This window comes from Taeniopygia guttata, chromosome 4 (genome assembly GCF_048771995.1).
Source record: "Taeniopygia guttata chromosome 4, bTaeGut7.mat, whole genome shotgun sequence".
NCBI lineage: Eukaryota > Metazoa > Chordata > Aves > Passeriformes > Estrildidae > Taeniopygia > Taeniopygia guttata.
In genome coordinates, this window is record NC_133028.1 from 25,533,268 (window position 1) to 25,555,380 (window position 22,113).

At 36.2% G+C, this 22,113-nt stretch overlaps 1 protein-coding gene across 1 annotated transcript in view; it reads right to left on the reverse strand.

The window, feature by feature from the left end:
* The window catches only part of NFXL1 (nuclear transcription factor, X-box binding like 1), a 44,857-nt gene that overhangs the window by 17,138 nt on the left and 5,606 nt on the right, over positions 1 to 22,113 (reverse strand). Inside the window, exons 5-18 of the mRNA XM_030271013.4 lie at positions 21,687 to 21,865; positions 21,354 to 21,515; positions 21,151 to 21,251; positions 19,840 to 19,954; positions 19,365 to 19,489; positions 18,430 to 18,552; positions 17,039 to 17,129; positions 13,468 to 13,588; positions 12,669 to 12,825; positions 11,855 to 11,946; positions 11,366 to 11,387; positions 5,276 to 5,416; positions 2,648 to 2,814; positions 1,820 to 1,889 (exon numbers count right to left, since the gene is read on the reverse strand). Coding sequence (XP_030126873.4) covers positions 1,820 to 1,889; positions 2,648 to 2,814; positions 5,276 to 5,416; positions 11,366 to 11,387; positions 11,855 to 11,946; positions 12,669 to 12,825; positions 13,468 to 13,588; positions 17,039 to 17,129; positions 18,430 to 18,552; positions 19,365 to 19,489; positions 19,840 to 19,954; positions 21,151 to 21,251; positions 21,354 to 21,515; positions 21,687 to 21,865 — 1,666 coding nt within the window. The remainder of the gene's footprint in view (positions 1 to 1,819; positions 1,890 to 2,647; positions 2,815 to 5,275; positions 5,417 to 11,365; positions 11,388 to 11,854; positions 11,947 to 12,668; positions 12,826 to 13,467; positions 13,589 to 17,038; positions 17,130 to 18,429; positions 18,553 to 19,364; positions 19,490 to 19,839; positions 19,955 to 21,150; positions 21,252 to 21,353; positions 21,516 to 21,686; positions 21,866 to 22,113) is intronic.

Below are 22,113 nucleotides of genomic sequence, written 5' to 3' on the forward strand. Positions count from 1 at the left end.
GAGCTAGAGCTAGCAGCACAGAGAAGGAATAAAATGCATTTTTCCATCATCAATTACAGTAAAACAATACCCTGGATAGCAGAAGCTAGAAGAAAACCTTATTTTCCAAAGCACTTACAGGAGTAAGAATTTTAGAATTGCTTTATAAAACTAACGTTAATTCTCTTGCTGTACTCCTTATTTCACATCCCACCAAACGGAGTAAAAAGACATTATCTGTGGAACAAGGCAATTCTGAACTGCAAGCTAAAGTTTGGGACTACTGCTAAGTGGATTTTAAATCCCAGATTAAGTCTGGGGAATATGTTTTAGAAGAATCACAACAGTTACATTAATCAAAGTCAAAGATGAGCTATGGGAAACAAAAAATTCTTTGAAGAGAAGCTGAAGTACAGAACATATAGTTCATTATAAGAGATTGTAAGCACTCTTATAAATACAGAGAAGGAAGTTGTGGAGCAAATAAAAACCAAAGTAACAGAGAAGGACACGAAAGGACAAAATTAAGAGGTAAATGGACAATTAAATAATAACCCAAAGTGTTCCCCCACCAGGAAAAAAGCTTTCAGACCTCCAGATGAGAAAATGGTGACACGAACATTCATTTACAGAAAAAAAAAATCCATCAGATGGGCATCTGGTGGACACAAAAAAGGCAAAAAGCAGAAGACACAAGTATGTACAGAGCACAACCTTCCTGTTGGGGTTAACACAATCTTGTTTGAAAAGTAGAGGATCAGACACTTGAGAAAGCAGAAGAAATCTTGTAAATCTATGTATTTAATCAGAATAATTTTTAAAATGTTTTTTAATAAAGACAAGCACTCAAATTTGAAGTTTCTGACAATGGATGATAATGTAATTCCTGCTTTTCCACTTTACACATTTTCTAACCCTTCAGTGGGAAATGGAGTAAAGAAAGAGCTGTCATTCTCAGCATAACTAATGACAACTAAGGAAAAATCATAAAATAGCAAGTAATGCAAGGACTTCTGAAAGCACACAAGCAGCACACAACTGCAGTATTGGGAGGGACAAGGACAAAGTCCTTCGGCCCATCCCTCACATCCAGTTGTGGGTAACACTGCTGCAAGAGAAATCCTGAAGCATTTCTAAACTGCTTCTGATGAAAACTTGCTAGCTTCTTCAACCAGCTCCTGCCCTGTTCCACAAAGTTTGTTACTTAAACATAGTATTGAATAGGAATCTTCTTTACTGATGCTACTGGCTCATAGTCTAAGTATGATGTAGTAAGGATATTATTCTTTTCTTTACAGCAAACCTTTAGATGGACCCAGATAGAGCAGAGAGACTAACTGGCTTGTCTTCCATTTTACACAGCTTAACATATATTTCACTAACACCAGGGTATTATTATCTCATCTCATTTATTAAGTATAAAATCCCTTAGCCTCCAAATTGCACAGAGAGGGATTTTAAACCTGCACTTACATGAGAATAGCAAGCACAATTCTTACAGTTTTTCCTAATCAGACAGCATCCTATCATTTTTGATATATAAACTAATGACCAGCTTTTAACCATGTGAGAGGACATACTCTTCCCTATTCAACTTCATCTGCATGTTTAAACATTCAAGGCATTAGTGCCTTGGAGACAAACCTCTGTTCATTTACTATAACCCTACTAGTTGACAGCAATATATTAATAAATGTCCTTCAAGTACAGTGCACTAACCACCTTCACATCTATAATTTAACATATGCGCTTAGACTAAGCTTCTCTAGTTTGCTTGGCCTATATTCACAAAATTCTACATACCCATCAACTCAGGTATTTCTTTGTTAATATGGCTTACCTCTTTTGGACACTGATTTCTGCAGGAAACAAGAAGCTCCTTTTCTTTTAAATCCGCAGATGTTAGTTTTCTGTAAAAGGAAAGATGTATTTGTGTTAAAAAAAACCCAAACTATTTAAAAACAGCAGAAGTCAATGCAATTATGAGTGTATTTTCCATGTATTTCACTGTAAAAATTGACTCATTTGTCCACATCCTGTGTGACTAATATAAACTGCCCTGGTTTACAGACAAACCCACACAAATTTAGAGGATTTGAGGTACTTAAAATAAAATGAACAAAGAAAAATATACTTGCATATGATTAATTTTTTCAGAACAATCCCCAAGTTCCAACTTATATTTCATGAAGTCTAGCTTAACGTCTATCCACACACACAAATGATTAAAAAGGTGTACAAATTGAAAAACTGAGTAGTTTTTCAATTAAAACAGTTAGAAATTTAAAGACATTAACTGCAGACAAAGACCTTTTAGACTAACTACATTCATTCCAATACTTGTATAAAATTATTCTTTACATACTCTAAAAGAAGCACATATAGAACAAATTTTATGTAGATTACTTTATATTTGCATAATTCAAAGTATTATCTGTATTATAAAAACAATTTCTGCTCGTTAGACTCCATGCATTTATAGAAATTTTAGCAGTAATACCAAATAAAATACTTGCAAAATTTAAATAGAAAAAACCATTATCTTAGAAATTATAATCAAAAGAAATTTTATAAATTGCCATAAGAGTAGCTCCCATCCCCAGACATTTCAAATTATTTCCAGTTAATAGCATTCGAATGAAAAGCTGCGTTGCGTTCTGACACTTACAAGCATTCAATATACAGTACTGATAGTTTGCAGTGACACTTTATTTTAAGCATCTGGAGACATGATGGACAATCCCCAGGATGACAGGGCAAAACACATCGGTGAGGACAGCCAGATGGCCGGGGCTTGGTGCACTCCTCTTCACACTGCGAACATTCTGGACCCGCCTAACAAAATTAAAACAAAGTACTAAAGAAAAAGCCAAGTATTTGTTTTGTGAGGCGTCATTAATGATCTGTTACACAGAAGAAAGAGTTGGGGTGTTTTTGCTATGAGAATCAAGCTATTCAGTAAGATATTTCACAAGCAAGAGTAATTATTAAAATATGTTTTTTAAGAGAAAACCAGAAATGCCAGTGTTTGTCAGTCGAAGAGAATTATATTTTCCCTCCTAGGCATAAAAGAACCTCCTTTATATTGGTGCTTTGGAAAGTGACCATAATCCCTTTTAGTTCTCTAAGGAAAATTGTTAGAAAAATATGTCATTGCATTTCAAAACCAACTTATCTCACTCACCATGTTCATGTAGTGCTTGAGTCATTACATACTACCCTCTAATACAGGGGTGGAGGGATTGGCTTGCTTGATTTTAAGAAGCAAACTTTAAGTCATTTCCATACACACATGATATTCGGTATAATCTTCCAAAAAGAATTATTAACTTGCGAATATGCCAGGAGCTGCCTAAGGTCTTGCTTTTACTTCACAGACTACACAAGTCTGCAAGATCTGTGATGTCACTCTCATTCCAGGTGATGTGACCACTGGCACAGGGTGATGAACAGCACAGCACAGTAAATAAAACTTCATTTCTACTCACATTCTTAACCACACTTCCAGAACCCCAGTCTGCAACCAAAACCACCCAGACAGATTGACAGGATTTATCAACTGAACCTACACAGCACAATATTTAAGGCCCACTACCACATACAATGTTTCGTTTTCAAGAAGTCAACCAAAGTAAAGCAAATTTATCCAGGAATGAAGCTACACAAAGCTTCCCCAAAAGGACTATTCCAACACCAATGTTCTACCTTATGCTGTTCAAAATAACAGCATAAGAAGTTTAAGGTTTTAATAGTTTTATCCCAGTCTTCTTTCCTTCTCCTTCTACAGTTGAACAACTTTTGCTGAAGTTTAAAAGGAAACCCTTGTACAATGACTGTTTACAAATCTTAACTCAAAAAATTTCAAATCTAAGAAAAACAACAGCAACTAAAACCATTTAGAAAACTGTCATATAACATTTAACAGTAGGTAAAAGCAAACAGCTGGCCTTTCTGCAACATTTTTCCAACACAACATGCAGAACAAACTGAAATTCCAGACAGAAAAATCACTACTCAGACATATAAGCCAGAAATTTGATCACCCTGACTACATTTAGTCTACCAAAACAAGAGAACAAAAGCTCTAAAGGGCAACACCAACTTGAGTTCATAAGAATTGAAGGAAATTGAAAAATGAGATTTACCCATGCTTTGCAGGTACATAGACTCCCATTCTTCTGGGAATGTACTGCCTCATTCAAAATGGATCTAGGAAGAGTCCTGACTCATTCACATTTTAATTGGCTTCTCTGAAGCAGCAGGAAGGCAGGCTCTTATAGTCAGAACTGGGGATGCTTAACTATCACTCTCACTATTTACTGATGTCACTCTGTTGCTGCAAAAGTTACTGCTCCACCAGTTGCAGTAACAGCCCATACTCCTCAGACAAAATTTCCACAATCATAGATTAATGTGTTAGCTACGATATACAGGTATTAAATGATGACACCACCACTTCCAGGACATGAATCCACAGAGATTATATGCTATTTAAGTTTAATGTAAGCTAGTTAAAATATAACATTCCTGCTTTATACCCAACCAAATCCTTCAGTTTTCTAAATGCCCAGACTGCCCACACTGCAGCTTTTTCTGAAGTTGAAGTAAAAAAAACAACTTGAGAAGCTGTTTTCCTCCAAATCATTTCTCTCCCAAACCACAAAACATATATATGTAGCTCTGACTGCTCATAACTTGAACAGTTTTAAGCTTTATACTTTTGTTTCATGTTATCTTCAGCAGTTAACACCTGCAACTTCTTAACTGCATAAATGAGAGTTTCTAATAGACACTGATAAACATGAATATATCATCCAAGTAGTTTGAAAAGTCTTCAGCAATTCTGCAACATTTCCAGTGCTCTCCTAAAGTCTCCCAGCCTCCTCAACCCATTTAAACTCTCCTCAGTAGTTTCCCCAGAAGATTGCAAGTGCATTTGTATACAGGGATTATCAGTAGCTCCCTTGATCTTGACAGTTTCAAAAGTAACGTTAGAGGAGACTTCTCAAGGGTGTTAAATAAGGTTCTGATGAAATCAAAGTAATGCCATCACAAAACAAAAAGTTATAGAAATTGCAAAAAATGTAATATTGTCTCAGATTTATAGCTTAAGAAAATATAGATTAGCTAACTGTCACTGCATCAATGGGAACAGCACACATGCAAGTCTCCCAGTGGGATCTGGAATAGATCTGTCTCTTCCAGCTGCAAATTTCTTATTTTCCAAGTAAAATTGAAGACAACACCTATCCATAAAAAATACACAAAAACAAAAGCAAAAAGGAAATTAACCTACCTTCTTTCCATCTGAACTACTGTTCGATTCAGTAACATGATGACATTCTTTCATACAGGTATGATTCTGACAATCAAGAAGTCGTCCACATAATCTCTTACATGAGTAGGGATTTGCAGAGTGACATGGTAACAGACTAACCTAAAAGTTAAAAATAAGTAAATAAATTTAGATAAGCAGATGGGATATATATACAAACATTGCACATATGTAACATGTGAGATATATATATTTACAGACAGAGACACTGAATTATTATTGGCTCTCCTTTGAAAAAGAAAAAACACCAGAGAAATTCTATTTGATTTTTTAAAGTATCATTTGGGTTCCTGTGCACATAAAAATGTATTCATACAAATTTGTTTTACACTGATTGTAATAGGAAAACAAGCACACTTCATTAAACAAGCTAACTTTTGCAGCAGTTTTCCTTTCTGTTTAAAAGACTGTTATGCACTCAAATCTTTTAGCATAATTTGCTCCATCTTTCTGAATTACACTCGTGTCTTCCATTAAAGGTTCCTAGGGTGCTTTACTATTATTGCAAAAGACGGTAACAGTTTGCTTTCACAGGGATAATTATGTTATGGTCACCATAAATGAAAAATATTTTACAGTCTAAAAACAGAAAACAACCTGCAAGCCAGAAATTCTAAAAAGCAAATACTGACTACATCAAATATAACTCCCAGGAGAGGTAAGGAAAAGCAGAAATAGCTCCATAACAAGACTAAGATTTTAATGTCTTATGCCACATTTGTACTTTACAATTTGAGGTCAACACTCTTGTTAACAGAACTCTGCAGAAACCTTCAGAGCATCTACTTAGAAGCCATTACTCTTCATTGGTACTGAAACCAATGTAAACTCCTAACTAGGTTACTTGCCTGAAGTTGAACAGTAAAAGTCCCTCCATACAAAAAGATTAGAGGAAACTTGCTGTTAGCATTTTCCAACCATTATATAATACCCATACAAAAAAAAAAAAATTTAGTTTTCTGTGATGCTGTCAAAAAAAATTGATTTTTTTTCTTAATTTCATGCCATTTCAGAGAAAAACAAACTATTCATGATGTTATTACACAAGAGACTAATGTGACATAACTCACTTTGACTAGACTAAGGGTGTGATTTTATGTTGCAGCTGCAGTTGACTGAACAGCTTTGCAGGGCACCCATTCCTTTTCTCTCTTTGAACTCTACAGCCCTCACAACCATCTCCTACCACTTTGAACAAGTCCTAACATACATCTCTCTTTACAGAAAGATGATTCAAATAATCAAAATGGAAGAAAAGGAATCAATAGAAAAATGTTTCTTGGGTTTTGCTAGCTGCCTAGCCATACAAACAGATGAACACAGGAATTGAAAATAAAGGAGATGGCCCCACAGGGAAGAATGAGGGACAGCTTCTCCTCAGCACTGCTCATATTATCTCCTTCAATCATACAAAGTAAAAATTTAAATCCACTTGCCTATATAAATTTTTCTGGGCTTCACCCAAGAAATACTACTCCACATCACATCACTTCAAAATCCAGTTCATTCAGAAGACTTCTGAACTCCCCTGATCATCCTGACTCACCAAGACTGAAGAGAAGTCTGCATTGCAGGCTGAACATCAAGCATGGCATACACAGTAGAAAATGTTGAGGCCATCACATCCAACCACTTTCACACCCCTGTGTCAGAGCTGAAGTTAAGCTGCTAAAGCACTAATACAACAACCACACCAAGTAGTCTGAACACCTGGCTCCTACTGCCCCTTGCAAACATCCTACTCTGTCTCTGATGGATGTTTCTGGTGACCAAAGGAAGAAAAGCCAGCAAGCAGCAGGCCTAATAAAAACAGGGTCTGAAGCAGAGAATAGCACCATACCCAGAATGCACACACCAATTACCAAAGCTTTTAATGTTCCTAATATCCCACCCCTTCACATCTTACTCCATCTCCCTCAGAGCACAACATCCTTTCCGTAGCAATATAAGTAGTCAAATGATGTTAAAGATAAAAGAATGAAAGAAAAGATGTATCAAACATTACAATCCACTCACTTCTCTACCTCTCCTTGCTCACCCATTGCCACTCAGTTTTTTATGACTATGCTTCTGCTGTGGCTCAGACAGTGACAGCAGATCAGGGCAACAATAAAAATTATCTCTAGGGCTGCACTATTCCAAAATGCTGGTGAGATTTTTTTTTACCAGGAGTTAGTCTTCCACCAGATAAGGACACAACCACTAGCTCCAGTTACAGCCAAGCACTTATGCAGAATTGGGGCATCCCTCCCAGTAGCATTGCTCAAGTACACAGATGAGAGGCACTGTTAAACAAAGGCAAGAGTGGTGAAGCACAGAAGTCAGCCAGGCAACAATGGCAGCTTTCAGAGGGCTGACTAGAGGGAACATTCCAGCCCTATGGCTGCATCCAGCTTGAGCTCAGTAAGATATAACAATTTCCTAGAATCAACTGACACTGAAACCTAAAAATTGAAAATTTTCAATTAATTTAAACCTAGCTGTGGATCTAAGTAATAAATCCAGCTGAGAAAGTGAAGTTTTACTTCCTACAGTTGGAATCAGGTTCTGAAATGGTTAAATGAGGGCTAGAACTCTTGCTACAAAGACAAGCATAAAAGTAGCCACAAACTCCAGGAGGCTGATGAGCTGAAGAATGAAGAAGGCAGATTAGAACCATAAGTATTTTATGACAGCTGAATGGGGAAAAAAAAAAAAAAAGTCAACATTTTCAGACTCCAGGTCTTCTACAGGATACCAGGTCTTCCACAGGATAAGGAAAGGAAAGAAAGGAAAAAAAGACATGACAACTTTCAAAAGCTTTCCAGGAAATCTCCCAAATGCATAAAAGCAATTAACAGATAAGTCAATTAGAATACGAAAACAAAAATCAACAGGACAAGGAAATTCTAGAAACCTTTATAAGGTGTTTAGCCATAAAGATGAATCTCATCAAGTTTTACATTAAATTTTACCTAGAGGCAGAGTAATGGTCTTCCTCCTATGAACAAACCAGAACTAAAACCCACTCAGAATATTAAAATATACCATCAAATTCCTACCAAGAAAATAAAAAAAAACACCCAAGAAGAAAGAGAGTTCAATGATATGCCCAGTCCGATACAGCATATTTACAAGGAAGCAAAATCAGAGCATTTTCCTTCCTCTAGAACATTTGATGAAATGAAGCAACTAGAAGGAAATGACAAACAGCAGATAAATTGATATCATAGTCAGTAAAGATCTCCTTCTTTGTCTTCGTTTACCTTGTAGCAGCTTTAATGTATGTTTCCATAAAAAGAGATTTAGAATAACATGATTTTAAAACAGCATATGTGTACTACTGCTATGAAATTCCAACATATATAATGGTTAAAAAAAGTTAGAACATCAAGACTTCTTTTTTGGGTGGCACCAACTGTTGATAGGTGATTTTTCTGACACACAACCTGAAACAAAATTGAGAGCTACTTTTAAGAACCTACAAGTGGAAGAATGATGAGGTATTTATTTTTCTAAATATATGTAAAATTATTTAAGTGAAGGCTGTAGACTTCAGCTAAAAGAAATGCTCTTTTAGCTTAAACATCATGTAGAATCATACTTCCATTAAGCACAGATTTTATATAATTACATCATCTGAAAATTAATTTTAAGTCTGTTGTTAAGTGATAAATTGCTTGTTCTAAATGCCAGAGCTCAAGAGCTCAAACTAAATCAATCCCTTAAAAATACTTCCTAAATTAAATACCAAAGAGAACTAAAAAAAGAAAAAACAATCCATACACAACCTTCCCAATGAACAATCAACTCCAGTATCTACACAAATTAAAATTACTGTCCAAACATTAAAAAAATAGACAGTATATTTGCTTGTTATACAAGTCCTAAGGTGTTTGCTTTTATTCCCTATTCTACACATCGTCAGCAGGCATCCTGATAAAACACAAGAATACTTTACAGCTTACTTCATTCCTAGTTTCTTTTTTAATATCTCTTTCATTATAGGAGGCATAATAATAGTCCAACACAAGTAAGTACAGCAATAAGCACCTACTCACAGCAAAAGTTCTCTTAAGAAAGTTGCTACTACTTTTGTCACTCGTGAACAGTCCCCATTTCCCAGTGAAAATCTCCTCAGGAGCTGGACCTGGACCCTTCTACTGGAGAGAAGCATTCCTAAATATATATGCCTTCACTTATTAACAAAAGTAAATTAATTTGAGCTGAGATTATTTGTTTGGAACTAATGTGGCTGTAAAACAGTGAACAGACATTACATATTTTTTTTTCTTTCCAGAGATCTCAGAACAACATATAAATGAAGAATGAGCACAAAATCCACTGCAAATAAAAGACACTTCCTATACACATTAATGAATCGTTCTTTTCCATAACTTCCACCAAAATCTCAAATAGGAGACAATTTCACTCGAGGAAATGCTGCATTTCAGTAGGAAGGCAGCACCGCCCTCTGCGGGCTGACAGAAGTAACAGTTCATCTACAGTACCACGTAGCATCAAAAAATTTAAATCATTAAAGTCAGCTGTAGACTCACAGGGATTTGTCCTCATGATCTATGCAAATCCATATATAAAACATGACCCAAAGCCACTGAATGATTTTGCCAAGATTTGCATGCAACGTAAAATGAAGTATTTTTTAATTATTCTGAAACAAGTAGTAATAAATATGTAGTAATTGTTACTATTTTCTCTAATAAGTCTAGTGACACTGTCCTTCTGCTGTGAGGAAGGACAAACTTCACAGTCATGTACATCTGAACAGGACCAAATCCTTTTACATTGTCATGTTATAGACTGGGTCTACTGACCACAGCTTGCATTTTATTTATGTATAAATTCATGGAAGTTTGGGTGAAATTTGGTATGTCCTATCAGAAACCATGTAACTGACTCAATAAAAACTGGCAAATACACATGTAAATTTTACTGGTGAAAAACAAAGCAAAGCCCATCTGTTTCAGCAACAAACAGACAAGCACTGTTGTTCTTTTCATCCACTTTCAGGACACGCTTTTTTTCAGCAATCATCAAGCTGCAAAACAGCTCTATGGAAAAGCTGCATTCACAGCCTGGATGGGTTAGGGAACGTGCTGCTTCAACAGACTGCAGCTACATGGACACTGGTAACAACATTCAAAGATGTCACCAAAACATTATCAAGGCACCATTACAACACACATCAAGAAATTATTAATAAAGGTCAAAGAAAAAAATATGAATCTTCAATATTTTTGTATTTAATTTAGTGGTTTCTAACATTTTTTACTTGCTTAAAATGATCCTAGGTTTTTTTATAATACTGTTAGTCAGGCTTTGACAGTGAATTTATACCAGACATACCAGCAGACAAAGCCGTAACAGCAAAATGTTTTTTTTAAATTAGCTTAGCAGTCATCTTCTGAAATCAAGATAAAAACTTGACTTTATATTTCGTAACTTTTAGAAATTATTGTGAATAATGATGTCGGCTACTAAGCATCAATTAGATTCTCTTCTCATGTAAGCCAAAATAGACAGCAACTTCATCAAAAACTAGAGAAGGCTACACAACAGAAAGTTAGTAACTAACACTAAAGAAGTTTCCACTATACTGTCTGATTTCATTTATGTGTGCTTAGATCCAAGTCACATGAGAATTTTCCTGTATGACATTGTATTCTTTATTCTTTTTAAATATACGCAGCAGTTCACGGAACTCAAGGGTGTGCAACAGAGAGAGAATATTAACTATAGAATGAGGGGGGGAAAGCATAAATATTTAATAAAACCACCAAAAAACATTTTAACACCTGCAAGAAAACACAAAGAGCAAAAACAATCATGACTTTAAATTTCTCTCCATGAATTCTACAAAGTCAAATAGTGATGCATTCTTCAGAAAGGAACTAAACATCTGATACATAAGCATTTGTGTTAAGGCACTGCATAGATTTAAAAATGTGTATTAAAAATCTGCTATTTCTTTTTAATGCCTTTTGTTTTGCAGACTTACAAAGTAAGGTAATTGCCATTATTTCACTTCACAGGGCAGTTTCCATGACTCACCTCATGCTGTCCAAGACATTCCCTGTTAAAAAAAAAAAAATTAAAAATTCAGAGATTTAGAAAATGCATACTTGTTTAGGGGACTTAAAACAGTGACAGTGCTTTTCACACAAAAATTAGTGTAATCTATTTTTTAAAAGTGCAAACTAAGAAAATCATCCATCTATGCAGCTCAATGCCTTCTCCTTTTCCACAGTTGTTTGGATTGCTGTGTTTTATAATGAAAATCTCAAAATTTGTTTCACATGCAAATTAATTGTAGTTGTATATGAAATCAGTTAATTTCAGAAAGTAATCTGCTTTTGTTCCAAATAGCATCTCCTTTTTCTCTACTTATACATCATACTTTTCAGTTATTTCAGAGATCTAGTCTGAAGAACAGTTTGGGTTTTTTTAAATATCCCTGACAAATTCTCAGACACAAAATAATTATCTTTCCATATAAAATCTCATTTTTTAATTTGCCTTTTTTTTTATTTTAATACTTACACTGGTATAGGAACCTCACAGGGAGGGCACGGTAGTGCAGTCTGAATGAAGGCTGGCTCAGACGGCTGCTCCCAAGGCCCTGCAGACTGATGCTGAGAGCAAAAGACACCACTTGAATACAAAACATAAATGGAACTATCTGCTTAGCCCCAAATAAATGTACAATCTAAAGCTTTTCCAATTCTGAAAAATTCACTTTCTAGTAACTAGCTTTTTACTAATGGAAATCTCCACATCCCATAGAGATAGTTATTAAAAAATTACAGTTTTAGCCTTACCTTGATTACGGATAGGAAAATTAAGTCCTGTGGCTCCTAGTGCTAAAAATTAAGCACCAAACCAAATGAAAAAGACCAGTAAAACAATTCTAACCACTCAATAAAGGTAAAAATATTTTAATTAGTAAGCTACTTCAATTAGTATCATGCACTGCATACTATGTGTTATTTTAAAAACTGCCAATTTCTGACTTCTAACTTGTGCAAAATTTGATGGCTTCGTAAATACCAGACTTAATTTTTTTTTTTGTTCTTATGTTAAAAGCAATTGCTTAAAGCTGAAATTAAATGTTTTTAATACAACTCCAACAAGAATCTTAAAAATTTTTGAGCAATTCAGTTACGCATTACAATATTACTTAGATTGTAACAAAGGAGCTAGAACCATTTAGCATCATGCTGAGCCGAATGCCTGCCTCTGTGATTGATTATGTGTTTACTCTGAACTCCAAAAGCCTCAAAACAGAAGATTCAGGTCAAACTGATGCTCATTGTTCTGAACACAAATAATGCACCATTTTTCACTGTTTACTTACTACACCAGTTTGCTTCACAAGTGCTTCGTCGTGGCAGGGAACAGGGCACAAATGACCACATGTTAAGGTTTTCTGGCAGGGCTGGCGACACGGAGGGCACCGCCCAAAGTGACAATAGTGTCTCTCCTGGGTAGAATGGTGACAGGTAGGTGGCCGACTAAAGTAAAATCCAAGAATGAATCAATATGACAGCAAGAAATACAAAGCTACAGTCACTGGGCAAGTATGTCCAACATACAAAGAACTGAAATGAACAAGTTGGTGTTTGTTTTAAATTAGTTTACGTCTCACCTTCAGCAGGTGGTTAATAACACAATAAAATTAGAGAGGAATTCTAAGTAAAATTAAAAATCAAAGTTGGGTTTACATATTCAAACAGCTGTTTCAACCCTAATTCTACTCTGCGCTACATAATCCTGCTACACCCCAGCAGAAAATATTATTTTTCTTTTGCTAGTCAAGTTTTCTAGATAAACTGCCTCACTAAGGTACTTCAAAACATACCAGAGATAACTTGAAGAAATGAGCTGGACTACAGAGCTGGAAGAGCTTGGTGAGACAGAACCTCCCCCATGAAGCAGGCAAGCTGCTCATGAAACCTCAGTGTCAGAGAGGTATCTGATAGGAGGGATTATTGCTAATCTCCATCTGCATAGTCAAGGATACAGAAGACTGAGAAGTACTAACTGTAATCAGATAATGAACAATTTTTGCCTTTCAAGGTATATTTTACTACTTTCTATAAGAGCACTTTATACTCCACTTAAGAACAGGAAACAGACACACTTTCTATACAGACCTGCACAGCTGCTTGCATTTGGGAGGTTTGATGGTCCGCTCTCTGCCACAGGGCACTTTAATGACAGTTTTTCCACAATTGCATTTCACATCTACAGTCTCCGGACATGGATTACAACTACCTAAAAATAAACATATTAACAATATGACACGCAAGTCAGAAATAACCCCTCTCTCACATTTAAAAAAGAAGCCTAGTTATCTGGATCACACACCACTTAGATGTTTTCAATTTGTATTTCAGTCTTACATAACCAAGGAAGAAATGTCATCTTTCATCTAAATTCAAAAAGGGACACTGAAAAACTAGTAAAATAAAGTTTTGCAGATTTAGTAGGATATTAATGTTCAGCCTGTGTATAATGAATGCTTTGTTGAAAACATCCTCCATCTCTATAAAGTTACTAATCTGATGCATTTTGAAAACTGTATCTGTAAAAGATCTATGTTTTAATTCATAACTCTCCCACACCATTTCTTCACCAAGTGCCAACTGCTTAGTTTTATTATTGAGTAATTTAACAGCAAGGATATGAATCTTCTAAAAAAAGCAAAGACATGGAATTTTAGATTACTAATCATGTTGCATTCTGAAGCTTTAAAGAAAACAACTGAAGATATTTATAGCAAATTTTTTTAAGCAATTCTGACTTGTTAGCAGGATCTGAAAAGCAGCATTTCAAGAAGCAGATGTCTCACTGGCAAAAGGCTGCTGAAGAGAAAAGGATGAAAGCACTACAGTCTTCATATTGCAAAGTAAATTAAATAACAATATAGTGTTCAGCATGCACAGAAACACAGAATCATTTGGGTTAAAGATGATCTAGCTCCAACCCCTCCACCATGGGCAGGGACACATTTCACTAGCCCACACTACCCAAAGCCCCACCCAATCTATAGCCTCAAAACACTGCCAAGGATGCAGCATCCAAAAGTCCTCTAGGCACCCTGTTCCAATGCCTCACCATTCTCACAGTAAAAAATCTCTTCCTAATATCTAATCTAAACATATTCTCTTTTCATTTAAAGCCATTCCCCCTTGTCCTGCCACTGCCTGCCTTTGTAAAAAGTCCTCCATCTTTCTTGTAGGCTGCTTTAGGTACTGGAAGGCTGCCAGTCTTCTCCAGGTAAAACAACCCAAATTCTCTCATTCCCCACAGGACAGGTGTTCCATACCTCTCACCATCTTAGTGGCCCTTCTCTAGACTCGCTCCAGCAGGTCCATGTCCTTCCTGTATTGCGGACCCCAGAGATGGATGCAGTGTTCCAGGTGGGCTCCCAGCAGAGCAGAGGGACAGAATCCCCTCCCTCCCCTGCTGCCCACGGGGCCCTGGGTGCAGCCCATGACACGTTTGGCTTTCTGGGCTGAGTGCACATGGCTGGGTCATGTCCAGCCTCTCACAGAAACCCCAACACCCTCTCAGCAGGGCCACTCTGGATCTGCTCATCCCTCAGCCTGTGTTGATACCAGGGATTGTCCCAACCCCGGGGTTCAGCACGTGCAGCTGGTTGTTAAACCTTATGAGAATCCCAAGGGCCCACTTCTCAAGCTTGTCCAGCTACTTCTGCAAAATAAACTGAAGGTCTAAAGCTATACTGCCCAGAGTAGCTAATATGTCTACAATTCACTTAACAACTGACTACATTCTCAAAAATACAGAAAGGCAGAGATCAGAGATTCAGAGAGCTTGAAGGTAAGGTGAGAGTATACTGTTCTCAAATCAAGCATTATAATGTATTACAGTAGGAAGCAAAAACATTTCTATTCCCTAGCAACACACTGTACATTTCAGCAAGAACACTAAATAGTTAAGAAAAAAAGATAAGGAAAAAACCCAAACCACAAAAATAATAGATTAAGTTATCTGTTTTCAGGGACTCCTGCTAAAGGCCAAATGTTTATTATCACCAACCTTTAAAAATTCTGAGATTTGGACCCCATTTGGGAAGTTATTTTCTAGGAGGCATCTATTTCCTTTAATAGCAGTGGTCACTGCGCTCTGACAGCTCATAGGAAAATTACCCTAACCTGGTATTACATACTAAAGATAAAATAATTAATCATAACTTTCAGTAGCTATTAAAATATTGGTATATAGGGAGAAACAAATTAATATAAATATTTTAACATTAAAATAATTGCCCTTATTAGGAATCCTTTCAATCATTTATGAAGATATTACAAAATGTACTAGACTATTTTGTTAAAACACAGAGAATTTAGGAAAGAAAATAGACCTATCATCTCTTATCATTAGTCATTACCTTCATTATATACAACTTTAGTTAGTAAATAGACAATTATGCTCTTTTGATAAGTTACTCTTCAAAGTGTATATATTTGATATTTACATTCTCAACAATCACTTTTGCTTTCTTACAGGCATTGCTTTATGGTTTTCATTTTAATTACTAGAAATCTTTAATTACTAGAAAACTTTTAGCCAGGTTGTAAAATGCAAGCGGCATCAAATATAAACAATCATTCAACATAAAAGCTTATTCTATAATACAGCATAAGCTCCTTAGTTTTCCAATCAGAATTTAATTCTAGAATTTAGTTATCAACCAAACTAGTGTGGAAAAGCAATTGTTACCAGTTTTCTTGACAGTACACAAAAAATTACATATTTCCAAGATTTCAGAGAGCTACATGGGATGGACAAGAAAGGAAAGGGAAAGAGAAAAGGGGCACAGTATATAGAGAAAAACCAAACTGCTAGTTTGTGGTGACAGATTTAATAGCAAGCTAACAGATACAACTAACACATTTACCTATCCTCCCCTCCTAAGAGTCACTTCCCCAGAAGGAAGACTGGCTGAACAAGTTATGATTTATTTCCTGAGTCATTGCAATTTATACTTCACAATACTAAGGAAAATTACAGAGGCTACTTGGCTACTGTTTCAGCATGGCAGCAGCCTCTATGGGGAAAATTGCTCAGACAGCAGACAATTTTTCAGCCATTCCAATTTAACCCCCTACTAAGCAAATGTCAAAGCAATCTGCCAGGTAATTTTGCCTATTTCCAGCATCTTTCTAACCAAGGTCACTGGATTCAGAAGCAAACTTTTTTGTTATCTTCTTATAGTCAGTAACAAGTTCTTATTTTCTTTTACCAGAAGGATACCAATATACATTCAAATTCCATAACATTTTTTTCACTTTAAGCTCACTTGTACCACATGTTGCATTCAGAATTTTTAAAAACCATCCAGACTCAATTAGCAGCAGTCATTTCTATATGCCTTTGGACTTTCTTATGCATATTCAGTGAACAGAATTATTGGGAAAAGGAAGCCAGTCCATAGCTTTTTTATTACACAACTGGAAAGGGGACAAGAGCATTTTCAGAGGAAAAGTATTAAGCAAAATCACCAGGTAAAAACTCAGGTTGCCACTACTTAAGTCCTTAAGTTTTAACCAGCACTTTCAAACACACTGCCCTCACAAAAAGCCCACATGCAACAATGGAGAGAATTCATTAGCACCACACACAGTCACGCAAGCATGAAACTTGGCAAAAATAAACAATATTCCATCACTACAGGGATTCTTCACCTGTTCTTACCTCTGTGGCAGCCTGAAGGACATTTGTGATTTCTGCAGCCAAGAGTCCGCCCACAGACTTGATCACAAGGCGGGCAGTTTCCAGGACAGCACTATTAAAAAAAACCCATGAAGTCTAATAACTGGAGACAGAAGTATCTGGTGGACACTTTCCCTTTTCTACTGTCATTTTTTCGATACTTATTTTAAAAAAAGTCAGTGCAATTTAGTCAAATTTCCTCAAACTCGTTCCAGAAAAAAGGCTACCTACCCATAAAGTGGTTTTAAAAAAAAATATTATTACAAAATAACAGGGAAACACACATTTGAATGCATAATTTCAACACATTAAAAGGCAGAGGACTTCAAAAAAGCATAAAGTTCAAAATATTGTAATACTTTAATCCCAAATAATTTTGGAAGATAGGACAGCTAACTGTTCACCTCATTATTCTGCAATTTCTTCCACTTTTATGGTACACTGTCCCCAGCATAAAAACGTTGCTAACCATTTTTTATATACCTTTTACCTCTGTAGTAAAGGCAGATAACTTCAAGACCAGTTATCTATTTTCTATTCTTAAATAAATTAGTAACATGAAAGAATCAGAACATTTCACAAAACCATCACATCAGTGGTTGCTATATCAGGAGAGAACATAATCTTTTCTATTAACTTGAAAAGTACCCTCCTTCTGACAAGAAACCTAGATTTTCCACCATGGAGGTGTCAACATTGCATCTACTTGTTTTGTAATCTTTTCACATAAAATAAATTCACTACAACAACAATATTCAAAAATACTCAAGAGTAAAACTGTATTTTTTCATGCCTATTTGTGGTAAGTAGTCCAACTTTCACAAAGTATTAATTTACAAATAGGAGGCAACTTTCAGGTTCCCTTGAACAAATTAACTGAAAAGATACTTCTGATACTTTTGACTTCAAATAAGGAGCAAAACAAAACTCCAATTCCCAACTGTCAGACCACTGCTGCTTGCACAGCTGTGTATGTGGGATGGAATACTGGGCTGTCAAAAATAGACTGTGTCCCTGACAAAGCTGTAAGTAATTCCCAGCTCTTTATACAAAGTATGGGAAATAAATTGACCTAACTACTGCAGAATGCATAAAGCATCAGTGACGACTCAAGAATCTAAAAGCAAAACTGCCTTCATGAACTGTAGAGTTGTCAAAATCCCCTCCCGGTTTATAAGGCCAGTGAGTGTTACTTGATGTCATCCTTTTCAGAGAATTCTGGTACACTGAAAACTGGTTTCAGTACATGGAATAAAACTCCTCTTTCTACACAACAACATGAGGTGGAACAAGCTGATGTGAATTTATCTAGTTTTTTTTTTAACAAGTCAGCTAAACAATGCATTTGAGAAATATTATCTCTGGGCACCTACCTTCCTCCGGCACTGGTGCTTCTGACAGTCACGGATTTTAGTACACTTTGTTTCACACAGATATGGCTTATGGCACGGCATGCGCTTGGTGTGCTTCCCACAGCGACACTGCTTTTCAACCTCCTGGGCAGCAAGACAGGGAAAAAAGGCTGAGTGGTTTTAATACAAGATGAAAAAAAAAAGGAAAATAAAATGTTCTACTACTATCTGTAAACGAAAGTTCAAGGAAAAGTAACACTATAATGCATACACAATGCAAGTGTGTCATGATGTGCAATGATAGTAAGTGTAACTGCAAAACAAATTCATACAAAAAATTACCTCTCCTGCACATTAAAGTAGATTCACCCCTAGTGTATACAGATAATTTAAGAAGTAGATGAGCAGGTTTATTTGACCTTTATCATGGCTGTCATGTGATGATTACTATCACGCAGACTTTGTAGCCAAAGCTGGTTCAGGAAGAGACACCTGAGACCTGACAGAGCAACGGCTTTGTAGGCCAGACTACAGAAGCTCCAGAGATATCTAGAGCACAGTAAAACTTAATTTTCTTACAAAGAAGAAGCTAATGTTATGTTATACCATCTTCCATCTCACTAATGAAGGAATATCATAGAAAGACAAAGCTAGAAGGAAACTACCGAAGATAGGGAAAAAATGAAGTGTATTTTAGGGTATAATAAGTTTAAAAAACAAAATAAAACCAAGCCTAAGCAATACACTCATCCACAGGTACAGCCTCAACTCAATGCTCAACTACATGGAGTTGTGTTGAGGTGGGAGGGGAATAATGAAAGAACATGTTGCTTTTAATAAACAAAGTCACAGATTTGTGATAGATATGATTTCATTTTCCTTAGGTGAACTGCACTGTTCCAGGCACATAGTTTAAGAGCCCAAACAAAATGTGAACCTGATAAAGTAAGACTAACCTGTCTGCATATTTCACACGGACCCCGGTGACAGCGCTGTGAACATTTATGGATGCCACATTCCAGAACTTTGTCACAACTATCACCACAAGTGGGCACATCTTCTGTACAAGGCAATGTAAACTCTAGATGAAGAGAGAAAAGTACAAGTAAATATTTAGGGGGAAAAAAAGCCAAAATATTTAGGAAAAAAATGCAATGTATAGTAAGTTCAAATGGCAGTTGTCTTTTGTTTTTTTAAAAGCTTCCTTATAATTACTTAGTTATTCACATAAAAAAATTAAACCTCTGGTGCTAAAGTACGCTTTGAAAGCTATGCAAAAAAAGTTAATATACTATTATGGCTAACAATAAGAACTTTTTATGGACCCTGCCCTGCAAAATTAGCCTAAACTACTGTCTGTGAAAGACTAGAGGACTTTTTATTTAATTTATCATTAAAAAAAAAAAAAAAAAAAAAAAAAGAGTAGCTTACTTGTTTTTCCACATGGACAGGACCTTTTCCCAGAACGAGGACAGTCTCCACAGGGACCAGCATGACAAACTTTTTCACATGTGTGATTGCCACATGGTAAACGTTTCCCACACACCTGAGAAATTCAATGAAACCAAGTGAATGCAATGTAATAGAACTACATACCAAGCCAAAACAAGCCAAGGGTAAAAAGCAGGAGTGAGATGCTTCTGGATGGACTTTCACTCTTTCTGAATTTTGTTAATAAATGTTGTATTTGCTGAGTTCACTTAATAAAATTGATCACCCCTACAGTGATCCTTCCTGGAAGACCACAGTACAGTGAGGAGTTAGTGATTCAGAAAACCTGAGTAGTCGCAGATCTGTGCTGGGCTACACATACAGGTCAGCCTTCAGGCCTGCATTGTGCTGCACGTACATTATGGCGATTGGAGGCAGCTCCCACTGGTACCAGTGATTATGCTGTCTGCATGTCCTTGCCTTTATCTAAAAGTGCAGCAAGAAGTTCTCATCTGAATACCCTTCCTGTTTGAGTGTAGAACTTATGACCAAGGATGCTTTCTTCCTGTAAGAAGATCCTACAATAACTTTCAACAACCAAAGCAGGGTCTGCACTGCATGCTTCACATCTATCACGGCCCAGTCAATGCTGCACAGCTTGGGGTTCCAGAGATCTAAAGGGACATACTAGTCTTTAGATTATACTCCCTTTCTCTTTAGTGTTAGCTGAAATAAACTGCATTATTACTGATACTTCACAGAGGCCAAGTACTTTCCTTACTGGGATCAGAATGGCCAAGTACCTCCAGGTACAGCCTCCTACTCACCACTTAATTTTTTAAATTATTTTTATTTTTTCCAATCTGTCAATCCATAGCCTTGGTCTTAAGCACAGGCTGCAAATATACTTCAAAGAATTAATCACAAAGCTTTCATTCTGCTACAGTCCTAAAAATAAGCATGAAACTCTTGTCTACTAAGCTGTGGTTTTGTTCTTATTTTGAAGGTAACAGCTGAAATTTCAACCTCAAGTATATGAAAAAGAGTATACAAAGTTAAATTCACTCCTAGAGTAACCCTAGAGCAATTCCAGAAAAGTAACATTTTAACTACTATAAAAAATTAATGGAGCCACCAATTAAACCTCTTCCCAAACAATGCTGTTTATATTTTTGATTACACTTTCAATTTGATTACACTTTCAAAAGTTAATTTTTTTTCTTACTGAATATGTTTTTCCAATCTTTAATACACAAGTAATTAAATTTTATAAAGGTGAGAAATCCATTTAAAAGCATAGCTTCAACATACCTGATCACACTGCCACTGAGGGCTTGCACAAAGTCTCTCCGCTGCCTGTCTCCCACAGATACACCGTTGTTTACTGACACGTGGACAAGGCGGACAATCTCCTGGATGCAATTGCAAAGTGACATTGAGAGTAGGAATTGCAAAAGAATGATGTATCTTAACAGAAACAACTACTGCTCTGAAATTTAGAAAGGTTGGTCTACCTGCATGACAGGGATTCTCACAAGTATGCTGTCCACATAGCAATGTTCGTCCACACGGCAGGCGGCAAGACCACTCCTTGGCACTGCACCTTCGGGGCACTGCTTTGGCTTTCTTACAGTGACAGGTTGTTGTGACCATCTTTGGGCAAGGTGGACATGGTCCTAATTACAGGAAAAAGAGTATCTTGCCAATTACCATGCAGCAAATGCAGCCTTGACTACAACTATCTCTTCTATTCTGAGAATTTTAAATATACTTAACAGATGTGAAGTTGAACTGTGTAACAGGTACCTAAATACAGGTCATACATTCAAAAAACACAAGGGATTTACCTGGATGACAAAGCAGCAAACATTTATGACCACAGGAAGGTTTGAATTCCTTCTCACATATTTGACCACAGGAGTGAGGTACCAGCCATGGGTCCACCGCTGGATTCTCCACTTTTCCACAGTAACAGTAATACCTACTGGGAGTTTCAGAGCGTTTGTATTCAAACCTACATTTTGGACTAAAACAAGGGAAAAAGGAGTGAAAACAAAAGCAATTTCTCAAAACAATGAAAAAACAACAAAAAAACCCGTTTTTATAATTTTGGCTTCCCAAGATTATTTCAATGCTACCAATTAACCAATTTTTACAAGTCCTACAATGAATAACAAAAATACACAGTAACACAGAATAAAGGTCTTTCTATACGTCAGATTTTACAAAACATTCATTAGAATGTCTAAGGAATTGTCTTGCTTATGCAATCTC